This window comes from Charadrius vociferus, unplaced genomic scaffold (genome assembly GCF_000708025.1).
Source record: "Charadrius vociferus isolate BGI_N301 unplaced genomic scaffold, ASM70802v2 scaffold621, whole genome shotgun sequence".
Taxonomy (NCBI): Eukaryota; Metazoa; Chordata; class Aves; order Charadriiformes; family Charadriidae; genus Charadrius; species Charadrius vociferus.
In genome coordinates, this window is record NW_009646926.1 from 849,491 (window position 1) to 865,693 (window position 16,203).

A 16,203-nucleotide genomic window follows, 5' to 3' on the forward strand; every position below is an offset into this window, starting at 1 on the left:
CCCTTCCCCTCACTAAGTCTTTAACGCCCTTGCCCCCCCCCCCTTTTTTTTTTTTTTTTTTTTCAGGAAACTCTCATTTACTGCACGGTGCTAAATTAGTCAAACGTTACTCAGTATTTTATTTTGCTCGTGTTGTACAACTCGCAAGTGTGTGCATTTGCAACGAGTCAGTGTTTGGCTTGCAAGCCGAGTGCTCCCCCTGTGGCATCCGTCACTGACAGTGCAACGAACATTGAACACCTCTATCTTGGAAACACCACGGTGAGGGGACGGGGTGGCCAATGTCCCTGTCTTGCACCCTGGGAATAAGGGTGCCAGGCTGGTCCGAGGGGCCTGACACATGGCACCTGGAACACACACAGCTTCAAGCCTCCATCCGCACCTGGCAGCAGGTCAGCATGAACAGAACCAGGGCTCACACCGCCATCCCGCTCAGCCAGGGAGAGTTTCCTTGTTTCCCAGCACCAGGTTCCCAGTTTTTCAGCCTCTTTGACCTGCCATTGCCTTCCATCGCAGCCCAGTTACAGCCTCTTTGTCTTGCAGCTTAATTTATTACTGCACATCCTGTCCCTCCTTGTCCCCATCGTTCTCCCTGGCTCTGCATCTTCTCCCGGCACTCCCAACCCTTTGCTTCAGGGGATTTTATGAACCCAGCTGTATCCTAACACCTCCCTTCTCACTCCAGCTTATCACAGCAAGCTGTGCTACGTGAGGACCCAAGCCCTGGCTTGTACCTGTTTCCTTCCCCATCGTAGACCCAGGTGGTAGAGCCCAGCCCTTCATAGGCTGATGCCCAGTAGTAGAGGCAGGAGTTCACATGCAAGCTGTACAGTAAGTAGGCAGTGGTCCGAATCACTCTGAAAAAAACACCCAGAGAGAGTAGGAGGGGAGATGATATGGCGTCTGCTGGGAGAAACACATCAGATCACCCCTGGCATCACAAGGAGCTTTTAAACAATGAGCCAAGCGCTGACCATGCAGTTCCTGCCAATGCAGGAACCACAGAGCACCCAAATGTACAGCTCTGCTGCTCGCTCCCACAGCCCTGCAGCTCCAGAAGTGCCAGAAAAAGCAGCTTATCTGCTGGTGGCTCCTCTTCATCACCAGGACCCCTGTCCCTACTGGGTTGGGGAGAGGGGATCCTACCCACACGGGCTCCAGGATCACATCCCACCTGCATCAGCCAACACCTACATCAGCCAGTCCAGGGACAGTGGAAAAATAAATCAGAACCCCAGAACAAGTGCAGACTGAAGTGAACCTTCTTCCCGAGTAGCAAACAACAACTCCACCTCTCTCCCTCTCACCTCCTCACCTGTAGATGTACGCCTTGCTCAGGATAGCCTCCAGGCGGTTGTTGAACTCGAAGAAGGCCATGTACTGGGAGGAGAAGGAAAGCAGCATGCTCCAGTTCCTGTGGCCCCCACCGGCAGAGAATTACGTCCCCATAAAACTCCACTCCCCCTCCGTTTCCCTCCTGCAGCCCCTCTGCAGCATGAACCACCATGAACAGATTTGGCTCCATATTTAAGTGTCCTTCTATTCAAATGTGAGTGTGTTTTAGGATTGAAATGAAGTGTTTGACCAACAGCCCCACAAAGCCTTGGGGACAAGACTTCCCATCCATTTTACAATCCTCTTGTCATCATCAATGAGTCTAATGAGCCACAGCTTACCCCAGCCAGCAGGTGACTTCTCACATCCACTGCAAGTGGTGTTCTGCCTGATTTTATAAGCTCCAACTCACCTTCAGACAGCGAGGAAAGCGCAGGAGTGGGTTGACACCGACTTTGAAGTAGAAGAAATCCAGGGGCAGGAGGCACACCATATCCATCTGAAATCCGCACAAAGAGAGAAACCTCTGTGGAGACCTGCAGGCCTGGTGGGGTAGAGCTGTGAACCACCATTTAGATTAAAGATTCAGATTAATAAATAAAATTATGTCAAACCTTAAAGCGTTGTGATCGCATGTAGTTCTCTTTCATGGCCTTTTTATCGGTCTGGTTGGGAATAGGAAGGGGAGAGAGGAAGATTGATCATTGCTTGCAGAAAGGAAAGTCATAGCCAACATGGTTATGCCTGTCTTTCCTCTTCTGCACCACAACAGGAAAAGGGCTCCCTTTGTGCCGAGGAAGGGGAACAGAGCGAGAGGAGAAGAAGAACTGGTCATATGCCATCTTCCCATCCTATCTTGGGGACATCCTGGGATCATTTTGTATCCCAGAGAATGCACATCACAGTGCCAGCACCACAAAAGTCAGGAGTTTACAGGAGAAACCTCCCTGTCTGAGCATTTGCATGGGCCATAGGAAGGCTGTACCCTCAAGGTTTTATTTTTCACAGCTTATTTAATTGGATATGGAAATGAAATCAAGGGGTCCCACTTATCTCAGGCACATGATCTTTGCATTCAGATTGCAATCGCTTTCGTCATATCGCTAAGGCATTCTGTGCATCCTGAAAATTAAACCCAGTTTTTTATGCCACCTACTCTCAATTAGCAGTGTACATCTGTGCTGGGGCCAGTCCCCGTGCACCTCACTGCACCGCTGGCAGGTGAGCCACCCCATGGAGCAGCACCCTCCAAGCATCCCTACCCAGCAATGGGGCCGCCATGGATCACATTTTCTAGATGGGCTCGTATTGACTTTAGGGGAAAAATACATATGTTTAGTGGACAAAAAGACTTATCCGTTACATGGCAGGAGAGATGCTTGCAGTCCTTCAAGGGTAGACACAGCCCTGATAACCATGGCCCTGGTGGGAGAGCTTGGAGAGCTCGATTCAGAGATTGGTGGCCAACACCATCCATGTCGCTGGGGGTGATGGGGATGGGAGGTCCCCGTGGCCAGTCCCCAGCGGTGGGATGCAGCACGCTGCCACTCACTATTATGTCTCCCCCCCGGACAAACTGCAGCCGGGTCTGAAAGACGAGGATGTCCAGCAGATAAATGAGATCGCAGAGGTAGTCCACAAACAGCCAGCAGTGGATGTTTGCCGGAGTCTGGTAGGGGAAAGCCCAACGGACGGGGATCAACCAGCAGTTCCAGTTCCAGGCCATGACAACGAAAAACAGCCACAGCACGTACATCAGGTCTGTGCACAGGGAACCACACCATGATTAGCCGGGCACGCGAATCCGCTACGCAAAGGGTTTTTCATCCCCTGCCCTGCCCTGCGTGCCAGGAGGAAACCTGCGGCAGGTCTCTTATTGGCAGCATTTAATTGCAAGTGAGCTGGGCTCTAGATGCAATGTACATACCACCACTTGCAGAGCACATTTCTTTTTATCAGACACCCTCTTCTAACTTTGCTGATTCAACTAGGTTCACTTTTGCTTTGCTCCCACAACACCAACTTTCTTGCTTGCCTTTTTCCCCCCCGAGGCTGTGCTGAGCAAACACGTGGCTGCCTGAGCCTGCCGGCCTTGAAACGGCTGTGAAATAGCAAAGGCTAAGGAAGGAGCTGGGTTCCTGTGGGGTGTCCCCAGGACAGGGGCTTTTTATTTTGTGATTTTTATTTTTATTTGGGGTGTCCACACCACAGGGACAACATTTGCCCACTAAAAAGCCTGAAAAGCAGAAGGGAAGGCGGCCTCCCCTTCCCTGCCTGGTCATGCTCCTGACACCCACAGCCATCAGGAAGTATTTAGGAAACCCTGTGCCTTGCAGGGGAATTAAACTCTGTTTTTTAGTAGACAGGTGTAAGCTAAGCTGCTCTTTGCTTACTTGTTCTCCCTTTTCTACAAGGTTTCATCTTTTACACCTCCTCTCCTCACCCACTCTCCCAGCAGCTTGACCCGGACCAGGTGACGGCCATGCTCCATCACTCACTGGTGAGCGGGTCGATGCTGCTGGGGAACCGGTAGTTTTTCAGGCGGTCCAGCCAGGGCCGGTACTTGAAGGTGCAGCACAGCATCTCGCAGTAGTGCTCGTCCCCTGCTGGCTTGTCCCCCTCTGGCTCCCCTGCTGGCGGGGGCACTGGTGCTGGCTCAGGTGGCGGCTTGGCAGGAGCTGGGAGAGGCCACAGAGTTATTTTAAAAGGGCAGAAAAACTTACTGCAATTTGTTTTAAGGTCTTTAAATTGTTAATAAAGCAACTGTCTCCCTGAAAACACAGCATGTGTGGGTACCCACTAGTTAAACACTCCCAGCCCCACTCGAACTCACATGTCGCAGGGCTCTCATCATCCGAGGTGATGTCGGGGTCGGTCAGCTTCTCCTTCACCTTCTCAGTCCTCTCTTTGAAGAGCTTCACCAGCTCCTGCAGCCGGGTGTTGACGATGGCACTGCTCAGGCTCGTGGCTGAACCGATGCGCTCGGGCAGGCTGCGAGGGGACCATCAGGCATTTCACATATGCAGCGAAGCCCAAGGACAGGTTCATAACCCTTTTTTTTTTAACCTACAGGATCCTGAATTAGGATTTACCCATATTTATTTGGCTATTGTGTAAACAGAAGAATACAAGTTAAGGTGGCTTCAGTAAAATACCACCAAGCAGCACCAGCCTGAGCCTCATCCTTGCCCTGGGGCGTGAGATGCCCTCAGAGGGACTTGGGAAGCACCAAGATCCTAGGCTGGATTGCACATGTTTGGAAGAAGATGATTTTGGAAGAACTATGGGGTGAAAATGTGCATCAAGCCCCTGAATTTGTGAACTATAACATCACTTTTCAGCCTCTTTATTAAAACCAGGTTGGATTCAGACTAGGATGCTTTACCTAGCATGACTGAGGAGCATCACTAGGAGGGAGGACAGAAACGAGCTTGGTTGCTGTAGCTCAGGGCTGCCTCGTTGTGATAAATGTCATAACGATTTCTGCCCAGGAAGAAGGCAAAACCCTGCACCACGTGGAGGTGCAGACCCTCCCCAAGACTTTGTTTCCCAGGGAGGGCAGCTCCCTCTGAGGCTGTCCCACGGGGTTGCAGGGAAGCCAGGACCTGGGGTGCATGATGCAGAGCTTGTGCTTGCTTCCTAAATGGAAGAAAAAGGTAATTTCTCTGCAGTCAGTAAAAACAAGGTGTCCCCATAGTCCTATAGCATACATAGATCAAAGGCGCATCTTCTCTGTGGTTAAACCTACTCTTAAGGAGAATATTTCTATCTGGGTACAGGAAAAACAACAGAGCAGTTTCTGCTCCAGGGAGCATTGTGATCGTTATTTTTGGAGGGGGGTTGCATTACTTGTTACACAGCGCAAGACCCACTGCAAGCACAGATCCCTCTCCCTTTGGTATCCCAGCAATTCTAGGATCTTTGCTATTTCCACCCAAGCCCTGGGATCCGAATGCTTGGGAGCTCGGCTGATGTGGAGCCCCTCAGTCCCACCACGCACCTTTCTCTCTGCTGCTCTTCCCAGCCCAGCAGTGCTTGGGTGGGGGACTGGCTCACCAGCCCCTCGTCCAGACTATCCTCCGGGGCCAGCAGCTTCCTCCTGGGGACACAAACACAGGGACCAAGGCTGGGCTTGTCCCCCATCCTCAGCCAGCTCCTCTTTCTCCTTCCCCTCCTTGCCCTCCTCCTCCTCCCAGGTCTCATCTATTTCCACTTCCGCTTCTACCAGGGTCAGTTTTCCCTTAATTTTTGGCATTGCTGAGGTCAATGGGAGCAAACCACCCTGCTGCTTTGCTGCTAAAGCCCTATTTCTTCCTGGACACCACCGAGCCCACCGCTGCATGGGCACAAAGCCCATTTTGCAACCCATTTGTGCACCTGGCAAGACGCACAGAGGGCAGGTACCACTCCATGCTCGTCCCCAGTGCCCCACCATCACACCACTGTGCTTTGAGAGGCAGGCAAGAAAAATGCAATACTGGTAAGGTGGTGCAAGAAAGTGAAATCTGGAAAAACAGGGAAGGTGCTGGGGACACTGCCTGGCTCTGAGCTGGTTCCATCACACCTTAAAACACTGAGACAAAGAGCAAATGGCAGAGCAGTGGGTGCGGGGCAATCCCAAGCACAAACACAGGCTCGGCGTGGAGAGCAGCCCTGAGGAGAAGGACCTGGGGGTGCTGATTGACAAGAAGCTCAACATGAGCTGGCAATGTGGGCCCGCACCCAAGCAGGCCAACTGTATCCTGGGCTTCATCAGAAGTGTGGCCAGCAGGGTGAGGGAGGGGATTCTGCCCCTCTAGTCCACTCCCATGAGACCCCACCTGGAGTACTGCATCCAGCTCTGGAGTCCCCAACATAAGAAGGACATGGCCCTGCTGGAGCATGTCCAGAGGAGAGCCACGAGGATGATCCGAGGGCTGGAGCACCTCTCCTATGAGGACAGACTGAGAGAGTTGGGGGTGTTCAGCCTGGAGAAGAGAAGGCTCCGGGGAGATCTTATTGCAACCTTCAAGTCCCAGAAGGGCCTAAAGGACAGCTGGGGAAGGACTTTTTACAAGGGCATGTAGTGATAGGACGAGGGGGAATGGCTTAAAACTGGAAGAGGGCAGGTTTAGATTAAACATTAGGAAGAAGTTTTTAACTTTAAGGGTGGTAAGGCACTGGAACAGGTTGACCAGAGAGGTTGTTGAGGCCCCATCCTTGGAGGTGTTCAAGGCCAGGCTGGAAGTGGCCTTGGGCAACCTGGTCTAGTGGGAGGTGTCCGTGTCTATGGCAGGGGGGTTGGAACTTGATGATCTTCAAGATCCTTTCCAACCTAAACCATTCTATGATTCTATGACCCTCCAGTGGCTGCTGATACCTGCAAAGCTAAGTGCAAAGTGCAACAGCCAAGAATGGCTCCAGGTTCAAGAGGAGCACTATAAAGGCTGTCATGGCAATGCTGAGCCATTGGCAGCTGATGTCTTCCAAGATGTGTCCTAACACAGCTGGTGCCTCTCTTTGGCACAGATGGGTTTCTGAGACAACTGCCTTACATGTGGGCAAGCAACATGACAGAAAGAGATCTACATATGAACATGACAATCACGGCAAAAATCTGGTTTGAAAACCTGCAGTCAAGTCCAGAATTTTAACTGCAACAAAGAAATTGTCTTCTGCCACCACAGTTCTTGCTCTAAATCAAGCAGGATCTCACTGACCCTGGTGCAAAATGGCTCAGTGCTGCATGTGGGGCAGAAGCAAGCAGGATGCTGAGGGAAGTCGTCCTGCCATCATAAGTCTCCTGAAGACAAATGTAATGAACCCACTGGCCTCCAGCCTCGCTGGCTCTCAGGTGCGCCCTGCTGGGAAGGGGAGCAGATGAACAAGACCAATGCAACCTTCATTCCTCAAATGCACAGCGCAGCAGCAGAGGAAAACCACCACCCCACCTTGATAAATTAAAGTACTCTCAGATGTGGATGTGGATGCAGATGCAGAGGTTCCCAAAACCACATCAGATCTGAGAAATCATAGAATCATAGAATGGTTTAGGTTGGAAAGGACCTTGAAGATCATTGAGTTCCAACCCCCCGCCACAGACAGGGACACCTCCCACTAGACCAGGTTGCCCAAGGCCACGTCCAGCCTGGCCTTGAACATCTCCAAGGATGGGGCCTCAACAGCCTCTCTGGGCAACCTGTTCTGGTGCCTTACAACCCTCAAAAATAGTTCTGCCAAGGTCCGTGATGCTGTTCAGACAACATTCATCACCTTTCACCAGTCTCCAGCTGCCCTTCCCCTGCCTATGTCCCCTTGGGGCACCACGCTGCCCCATTGCCCACCCTCATCCATGAGCAAGCCCACGATACCTACATCGACAGCCCAATGGCTCTCTGAAGGGGACCCTGCAGAGAGGGTATAGCCATCCCTGCTCTTTACCTGCAGCACGGTTCCCCATGGGCTGCAGAGCTTGTGTGTCACCCTCCCAGTACATGCAAAACTTTGTGTGTCAGCATCCACCTGGGAAAAAACGTGGTTTTTTTCTTCAGATTAATGGATGCCCTTCCAAAGATGTAAAAGGAGATAAACTTCCCCAGGAAGTCTGTAAATCCAAAGGGGCAGGAAACATCCCTTTATATTCTGCTGTGCCTGTAGTTCACCTGCGTTCCCAGCAGACAGGAACGTGAGAAGGAACAGGAGCTACCTGACCAGCAACACAAACCTCAGTGGATTTTGGAAAACGGTGGCTGAAGGGCTCAGAGGGAGCCTGGGATGTTACGGTAAGTCCCATGGAGAAGCTCACGTATGTGCAACCCTAAGTCAAAAACCCTGGCAGGTCTAGCAGTTTTTCAGCCATCTGTGGTAAAAAAAGGAACCTGTGTGATAATCCCTGGGAAAACATTCAGACCTTTGATACGTTCTAGTCGCAGGGGATGTTTCTGGGGACAGGATCTCTTGACTGCTGGTCAGAACAGCACAAAACCCCAGATTTTTTTCCATTGATGCATGAAGACTTCAAACTGTATCTTCTACAATACAGAGTGACCCAAGAGACACATAGCTAGTGAAGAGGAGGAGCGCGTGTAGACCAAGTAAAAGCTAAAGGTGAAAGAGTAGATAAATAATGAAATAATTAAATAAATAATAAATTGATAGCAAATAGATTGAGAAGAGGAAATGTACAGCACAAGTACAGAGAGCTGCATGAACCTCCTTGTGCAAATATGCAGGAAGCCAGGTACGAAAGGATTTGAATACAAGCAACAAAAACGTAAATTGCCACTTCAAGAGACCAGGAAGACAGTGCAATTGCCTAAATAATGCTATAGGGTGAGCAACACCAGCCGCTGCCTGAGCTTGGCCATTGGTGTGGACCATTGGTGGCTGCTCTGATGCTGCCCAGAAGCAAAGCCTCCAGCTGTGCTCTGGTAGCACCAGCCACCATGCAACCATCCACTCAACAGCCAGCCGTGATGGAAGACCCCATCGCAGCCTAAACATCGCTCCATTTTGAACACCCTTGGAAAGCTGTGGCCATAAGCACCGGCTGTCCTGCGCCTGCCTGGGGCAATGTGGGATGCACAGGGTCCCTCATATGGTATCATCCAGTGTACCCTGGTATTTATCACCTGCAAGAGCCTGTTTCCAGGCACCAGTTAGAAAAGATGTGGCTCATTTGCAGAGAGTCTTTCGTGACTCTGTCTAAACAACATTAACCCTAATCCTTCACAGCCCAATGCAGGAAAAAAATCAAGACTGTGGCCAATAGAAGTGACTTAGGATAAACGGATGATTGCTCAATGCAGAGTTGATGACCTTTTCCTCTGAAAACACCAGCTAGAGCCGATCATTTTCCTTCTTGTTCAGAATGATGAAAATTTATTTCTTTACGTAGCAAAACAGGAGTTGCTCACTTTTAAAAATCTCCAGATCTACCAAGGGACCTCCAGTGTTGTCTTGAGAGACATTACCTACAGACACGGCAGAAAGGTTCATGTGCTCATACGTGTAACTGCAAATACACAACCTGCTTTAAGAAATTGATAGAAAATAGCATGAGAAAGATGCAGTGCCCCAAAAAATAACTCTACTGGGGAACCATAGGATCATAGAATGGTTTGGGTTGGAAGGGATCTTTGAAGATCACCTAGCCCAACCACCCCTGCTGTGGGAAGGGACATCAGTACATCAGGTTGCTCCAAGCCCCGTCCAACCTGGCCTTGAACACCTCCAGGGATGGGGCAGCCACAGCTTCTCTGGGCAACCTGCGCCAGGGGCTCACCACCCTCATCATGCAACACTTCTTCCCTACGTCCACTCTAAGACCACCCTCTGACAGTTTAAAACCGTGTCCCCTTGTCCTGTCACTACAGGCCCTGGCAAAAAGTCTTACTCCATCTTTCTTAAAAGCCTACCCTTACACATCAAAAGGCCGCAAAAAGGTCCTGATAAAAGACTTGATAAAATGGGATGGTGGGGACAGAACTGCACATAGATAAGTGGATCTAAATAAACTAAGGCTGTGCCTTTGGGTTGCTGGAACTCTGGGCTCCAAAGATTCTCAAGATGTGCTGGGATGCACGACATGGGTGTTAATCTGAATTGTCACCCATTTTTTAAGTCACTTGAAGGCATATGAGAAAGCCCATCACCTTGACCCTGATTCAAAGCGAGAGCTGCTGCACCTGCTGATGGGACTGGAAAACGTGGACATTTCTGTCTCAGAAAAATAGCCTGTCCTGTTCATTAACCTGAGAGAGAAAAATGTGTCCCAAGCAGTGACTGCCAAAGGTGTTTCCCAGACTGATCCTGAGTGCCGTGCAGTTGTGGATGAGCCTCAACCGCTCTCCAGGAACGAGCTTGTTGCCACAGGATGTTTTGTCCCTGGGCTAATAGAAAAAGGCAGTGAGATTCAGCAGGCTTTAAATAGCTGGCCTCTTAATGCTGGAGGTATTGGCACTGCAGGTATTTCATACGACTCCTTGGGCTCACCTTTCCCAGTTCCAAAAGCTGTTCAACAGACTGGATTATGGACATTTTTGTCATTTTATTTTCAAGTCCCCCAGGAGCTTGTTTACTAAAAGATCCAAACTATTACGTGAGGATGAATATAACACCAGGTTTTCAGCACAGAAAACACCTTCATTTTTATTTTTAATCCTCTGCAAGAATGAGCCACAAAAACAACCCCAACATCAACCAAAAAAACATCAGCTTCCTCTATGCTCAATTTTAAAGCTCAGTTTTAATCCACTTCCTCTCTGAGTATCCTTGATGTGAAGGTGTAAAGACAAGGGGGAGATGCTGCAAAACCTTCCAGCAAAAATGCAAGAAGAAAATTGTTGGGTTTTATGTTGAAAGCCCACACCCAGCACACAGACCCCTCGCGCCCTGAATTTGGGAGCACAGACGTGTGTGTCAACAGACAAACGGGATCTGACCACGGCCTGGGCACTGAGCCCATCCTCAGGAGGACACACAGACAGGGCTGCCCCCAGCCCCCAAAAGGTTGAAACAAAATTTAACCATTTACTTAAAAAATGAAAACAAATGCTTTTGCTATCTCCCCTGCCTTGCATGGGAGTGATACTCGCCTCACACACATCACCCCAGCTCATTGTCCAAACCTGGCAGAAACAGGTTGCTCCGTATGGTTGTATAAATTTTCCTGGGCCAGCACCACTGTGGGGGGTGAGACCCCTGGGAGCCAGGGACTGAGCCTGGGCAGAGACCTACCTAGGGGATGCCGACGCCATGCCGGGCACCAGCAGCATGTTGGGAGAGCTGGCGGTGGGCACCGGTAAGTGAGTACCGTCGTTCTCCACAGCATCGCCTCCGCTGTCCACATCCTTGATGTCCACAGTGGGGTAATTACCTGGCCCGTGGAGAAGGACAGTAATTGCAGGTGAGAGGGGCGCAGCAGGATGAACCCCCAAGCCCCGTCACCTCCGCAGAGCTGCCCCCAAACTCTGCAGCATGCTGGAAGGACTCGCTTTTCCCCTCCATTCCCTTCTTGCCTGGCACTCCTTTCTCCTAACAGTTCGGAGCATTTATTTTCCTTTTTCTTTTTGCCCAGTTTTGAACACTCTAAGAAGCACCACCTGCTTCCCCTTCTGCTTTTCCAGCTTGCAGTGACTGCAACTACTCCGTGCAAGCGTTGGGTCCCCATGGTTTGGAAAATGATGGAGAGGAGGAACCCAGGATTTCCAGCTGCAGACCTACCTCCCAGGGTCTAGAAAATCTCCTGGGTCTTCGGAATATAAACATATGGACCGTGCAAGCTCTCAAATTACACGACCATTTGCTTTTCATACAGAATAAGGCACTATTTAAATAAGGACTCACAGCCCCTCTATTCTGCAGAAATTAAAGGTTAGAAGCCGGCAGGTTGGGTGTTTAGAGTGGGTAAGGAGAGATGCCAATTGCCCAAGGGAGAAATGGCACTGGGGGTTATATTGACTGTGAAGTGTCTTCCCTTTTCTTAGCTGTATTGCAAAATGCAATGAGTTCCTGCAGGATTTCTTCTAAGGGAGGTTTTCACAAGTCTGAAAGACCCCGTGCATCCCCTCCTGTCCCACGCTGATGTGGGACCAGTGGGTCAGTGAGTGGCTCGATCAAATCACCAAGAAAAGGCCTGTTTGGGTTGCAAAGTTAAAATCCCATTGTGTGTAAGGAAAAGTAGCAGAATTTGGCTCATTGGTTAAAAACAACGCAAAGCAAAGCTCCAGAAAAATTATCTGTCCTTCCGGGTTAAAAGGCAGAAAACTGTGAACAGCAAACCTCCATCTTACTGTCCTCTTAGTACGAGTGGGTTGCACGAATTCTAAGGAGAAAACTATGGGCAGTGGATATTTAACCCTCCGCCTGCAGGTCCTTCAGGAGAGTTTTTGGCCAAGCAGGACAAAACATGCAGCATATCATTTACAGATATTGGCAAATGCTTTCTAGGGCTTAGCTAGAAAGGCACACAGAGGTGAGGCGAGAGCAGAAAAAAACATGAATTTTGTTCCCCAGCCTCTGTGCTGCAACATGAAGCATTTTTTTAGTTATTTTTTCCCCCCAAAAAGCAACAAAAAGCAACTACTGCAGGAATAACCCCTTGCCCCCCTCAAGCTATGCAAGCCCATGGTCAAAGCTGACGTCTCTAATACCTAGGGGGGATTGCTCCTCATTGCAAAAATTGGGGTTGACAACTCCAGCCTTTGGCTTGCTGGCGACAAGGATGGGGATGTGGGAGGCAGCGGTGGCTCGGTAGCTGGGGACATTGGGGAGCTGCTCTAGCACACCGCCGCCGGGAGGGAAGGCGTCCCCACCGTCGAGCGGCTTGTCGTGCACCAGCTGATCTAGCTCAACGTCTCGGGCACGCTTGGACATGCTGCTAGGTGCTTAGGTGCTTCAAGCAAAGGACAAGGCATCTGAAGCTGCAATAAAACAGAGTGGTTTGAGACAGGACAGTGTCAGTGCAGAGAAATGCAGGGCTGCTGGGGTTTTTGTTGCTGCCTGCCACTCACAGATGTTGATAGTGGCGGTGGTGAGCATCCTACCACGTGCTTTTATAGCATTGCTGCAAGATGGAGGTACTCTGCAGGGCTACGTGAACAGAGAAACCTTCAGCCTGTACCAGGGCTCAGGTCAAGCCATCCCTTGTGCAACTTCTCAACGTCAGAGGAATTATCACAGAGTGGTTTGGGTTGGAAAAGACCTTTAAAGGCCATCTAGTCTAACCCTCTGTCATGAGCAGGGACATCTGCAACTAGATCAGGTTGGTCAGAGCCCCATCCAACCTGACCTGGAATGTTTCCAGGGATGGGGCCATCTCCCACCTCTCAGGGCAACCTGGGCCACCCTCAGAGTAAAAAAATTATTCCTTCTATCTAGCCTAAATCTCCCTTCTTCTAGTGTAAAGCCATTACACCTTGTCCTATTGCAGCAGGCCCCTATGCCAGGACCTGCCTTTGCTCACTCAGGTTGCGATGGGAGCTTGCCACCTAAGTTTCATTACCAACCTGTTACCTCCTAAAAGGTTATATTAAAACGTGCTTTATTCCACTGGTTATTTCCCAAATTGAGCAAAGTGGTGGAGAAAATTCCTTTTATGCCCCCTACATTCTTCAGCTGAAGGAGGAACTCATTTCACATCAGAGATTTCTTAATCAACAAGACTAAGTACTGCGTAAGCACCAGCCTTTCAGAGCTGGCTCCAGCTGATGGCAATATCGCCATCACGCTGCGCCCATGGGATGCTTTAAGATAGTAAAAAGCCCCGACTGCCCACACAGGCCCACACTGCAGAAAACTTGGCTGCCTGCTCCCGACAGCGAGCAGTGGGGAGCGCGAAGCTGCATTTTCCCCTTGCCAGGCATCACATTGTCTGCTTCAGTTCAGCCTAATTTGACATTACGCTGCTGTATATTATACCTTCAACATCAGTTTCAGTGGCTTCAGCTGTGTCCTCTTCCACCTTCAAAGCAAAAAAAAAAGCCATTTTAAGGAGAGACCCAGCTGTTCTGCCAGCAAAAGAGCAGACTTTGCAGCTTGATTGGGTGCCCCACATCCCCCCACCATTCCCCAGCCTCTCAGCTTGTTGTTCAGTGCCAGCATTTTGGGGTGAAAACATTCCTCCTGTGGTGCACAGCTACTGCTGCTGTCTCAGGTTCAGAGATGGGGACATCTCAGTGGGCAACGTTCCCAGTGCCTGTCCCAGCCCCTGCTCCTCGCCAGGGCACTGCTTCCCCCCCAGACAAGTTCTGAGCCCCCGGCGAGCCTGGGCAGCAAGAGCTCATTCCAGACCTGAGCCCGAGCAGGGAGTGATACCATACCTGTACAAAAGCACTTTCGAGATCACTTATCTCAGCTTCTTCCAGCTGCTCAAACCTGAGGGCCTCCTCTGCAAAGTAGACTTCATCCACACTCTCGTCAGCGGTAAGACAAGGTGACTGGAGCAGTGGTCTGGATGGTATAGATCAAGCAGAGACAAATGCCCGAGTTTGCTTTGGTCATTTCTGAGGTTGGGCATGTTGCAGACTGGGGTCATCACAACAGTAGGGGATGCCATCACCTCAACAGGGATGCCATCATGTCAACGGGGGATGCAACACATCAACAGGGATGACGCACAGCTCTCCCAGTTTCGGGGAGCACTGCTCCTCCAGCTGCCCCGCAAACCCCATTGGCAGTGAACAATACCACAGAAATCTGAGTTCAGTACAGTAGTGGTACAAAAAAACCCTTGCTGCTTAGGTTAGAAGGGACTTGGAAAAAATTCTACGTGGGAGACCAAGTGAGATGTGCATAAATTAACACAGGGCATTGCATATGCATAAGCAAAATTGCATATTCAGAAAGATACAGGCAATATGTTTCTCCTGCTGTACATAGTAATTTTTCACATAAATAATATTTGCCAAATAAAAAGCTGGGAGCCTGATTTCCAGGCAGGACTGTCCCACAAGCACCATCCAAATTCTGCAAATGCCTGTGCAAGATACCACCAGGACATATAATTCTCATTTTCCTTCAGCAGCAAGCACAGAGCCCAGTTCTGCCATTCTCACAAAGAGGGCCCCCAAAATAGATTTTATTGGTTTAATATAACTTTACAACTGAAAAAAAAAGCCTCATCACATTGTTCTGTGCACTTATCTCCTGATTTGTTCTTTCCTGGCGAGAGATGCAAAGTGGGGATTGGGGATAATAAAAAAAAAATTATGGCAGCAAAATGCATGAAAATTGAAAAATCATCTTTCTGCATCTTTGGCAGGTTCTAAGTCAGAAGATGTATGTAACAAGCAGTGGCTGCTTTTTATCTTTTATCTCCATGTCCTGAAAAACTTATTTTCCAAGGTCTTTACAAAATTATTTTTAATAATTCCCCCTCCCCCTTATTTTTCTTTTTTTTTTTTTTTTAAATTAGGCTCCCTTCAAATGCAATCATGAGTCATTTCATGTGAATCTGGAAAACCTGTTGCTGTCTCTCTTTTCCCATAAACAGGCAAACACGTCAAAGGATGGAGCAGCAGCTCATTCACCCTACAGCTGAAGCTAAAGTTTCTATTGTGGAGCTGCAGGAACAGGTTTTGATGAAATAAAAAGATATGGTTTTAACACTGAATATTCATATGTTTTCAGCTTCATCCTGAAAATCTAGCTACTTCAGAGGAATTAACAGAGAACGATACTGTAGCACTAGGTGATAAATCCCTAAATGTTTATCACGTGAAATCAGAGCAAACCACTAAACTAAGTGGAAAAAATATTCTAAATACCATCTAGACCAAAGTTACCACCTACAATAGCTGACAATGACTCGGCTATTTTCTACAACAGGAAAAAAATGCAAAATTCTACCTACTTGTATTAAGTAGCATTTGCAGGTACAACACATAATCCTGTCTTTAAATTCAGCTCTGTAATACCCATAATAATCCCGGCTGCCCTGAATTAATGGATATGGGTTTAAATAACATGGACCATCTCCAGGGGCTGGCTGCTCCCAGCTCCCAGCGAAGGCACAAGCCGGGGCTTCTGCTCGGCGGAGCTGCTGGACCCCGCGGGAGGGGATGGCCAGGGGCTGCGGTTGCTACAGGCGGCTGCGATTGAGGTGGAGCCTGTGTCTCCAGGAAACACTCGCCTGTCACCAGGTACCGCGTCAGCAGCGAGCCCTTCTGAACCCATCCCTCCGCAACGCATCCCTCCCCAAACGCATTCTCCCACCAGTCGAGAATCTCCGCTCTGCCAAGAGGAACGCGCTCCTCCACGGGTGTTTCAGCCTCTCTGGCTTGTGAACACAGCTGAAACAACAACTGTGTTCACGCTTGTTGCCAACAAAGCCATAAAGGTAACAGGAGCCACTCACCCCGCACTCTCCTCCACCTCCTCTGCCGCCTT

General features: G+C 49.6%; 1 protein-coding gene across 1 annotated transcript in view; it reads right to left on the reverse strand.

The window, feature by feature from the left end:
* The window catches only part of CNGB1 (cyclic nucleotide gated channel beta 1), a 37,738-nt gene extending 25,048 nt beyond the window's left edge, over positions 1-12,690 (reverse strand). The window contains exons 1-10 of the mRNA XM_009894505.1: positions 12,468-12,690; positions 11,053-11,191; positions 5,336-5,434; positions 4,169-4,326; positions 3,834-4,013; positions 2,888-3,096; positions 1,950-2,000; positions 1,748-1,834; positions 1,316-1,380; positions 735-857 (exon numbers count right to left, since the gene is read on the reverse strand). Of these exons, the coding sequence (XP_009892807.1) occupies positions 735-857; positions 1,316-1,380; positions 1,748-1,834; positions 1,950-2,000; positions 2,888-3,096; positions 3,834-4,013; positions 4,169-4,326; positions 5,336-5,434; positions 11,053-11,191; positions 12,468-12,690 (1,334 nt within the window). The remainder of the gene's footprint in view (positions 1-734; positions 858-1,315; positions 1,381-1,747; positions 1,835-1,949; positions 2,001-2,887; positions 3,097-3,833; positions 4,014-4,168; positions 4,327-5,335; positions 5,435-11,052; positions 11,192-12,467) is intronic.
* Positions 12,691-16,203: the final 3,513 nt, after the last annotated feature.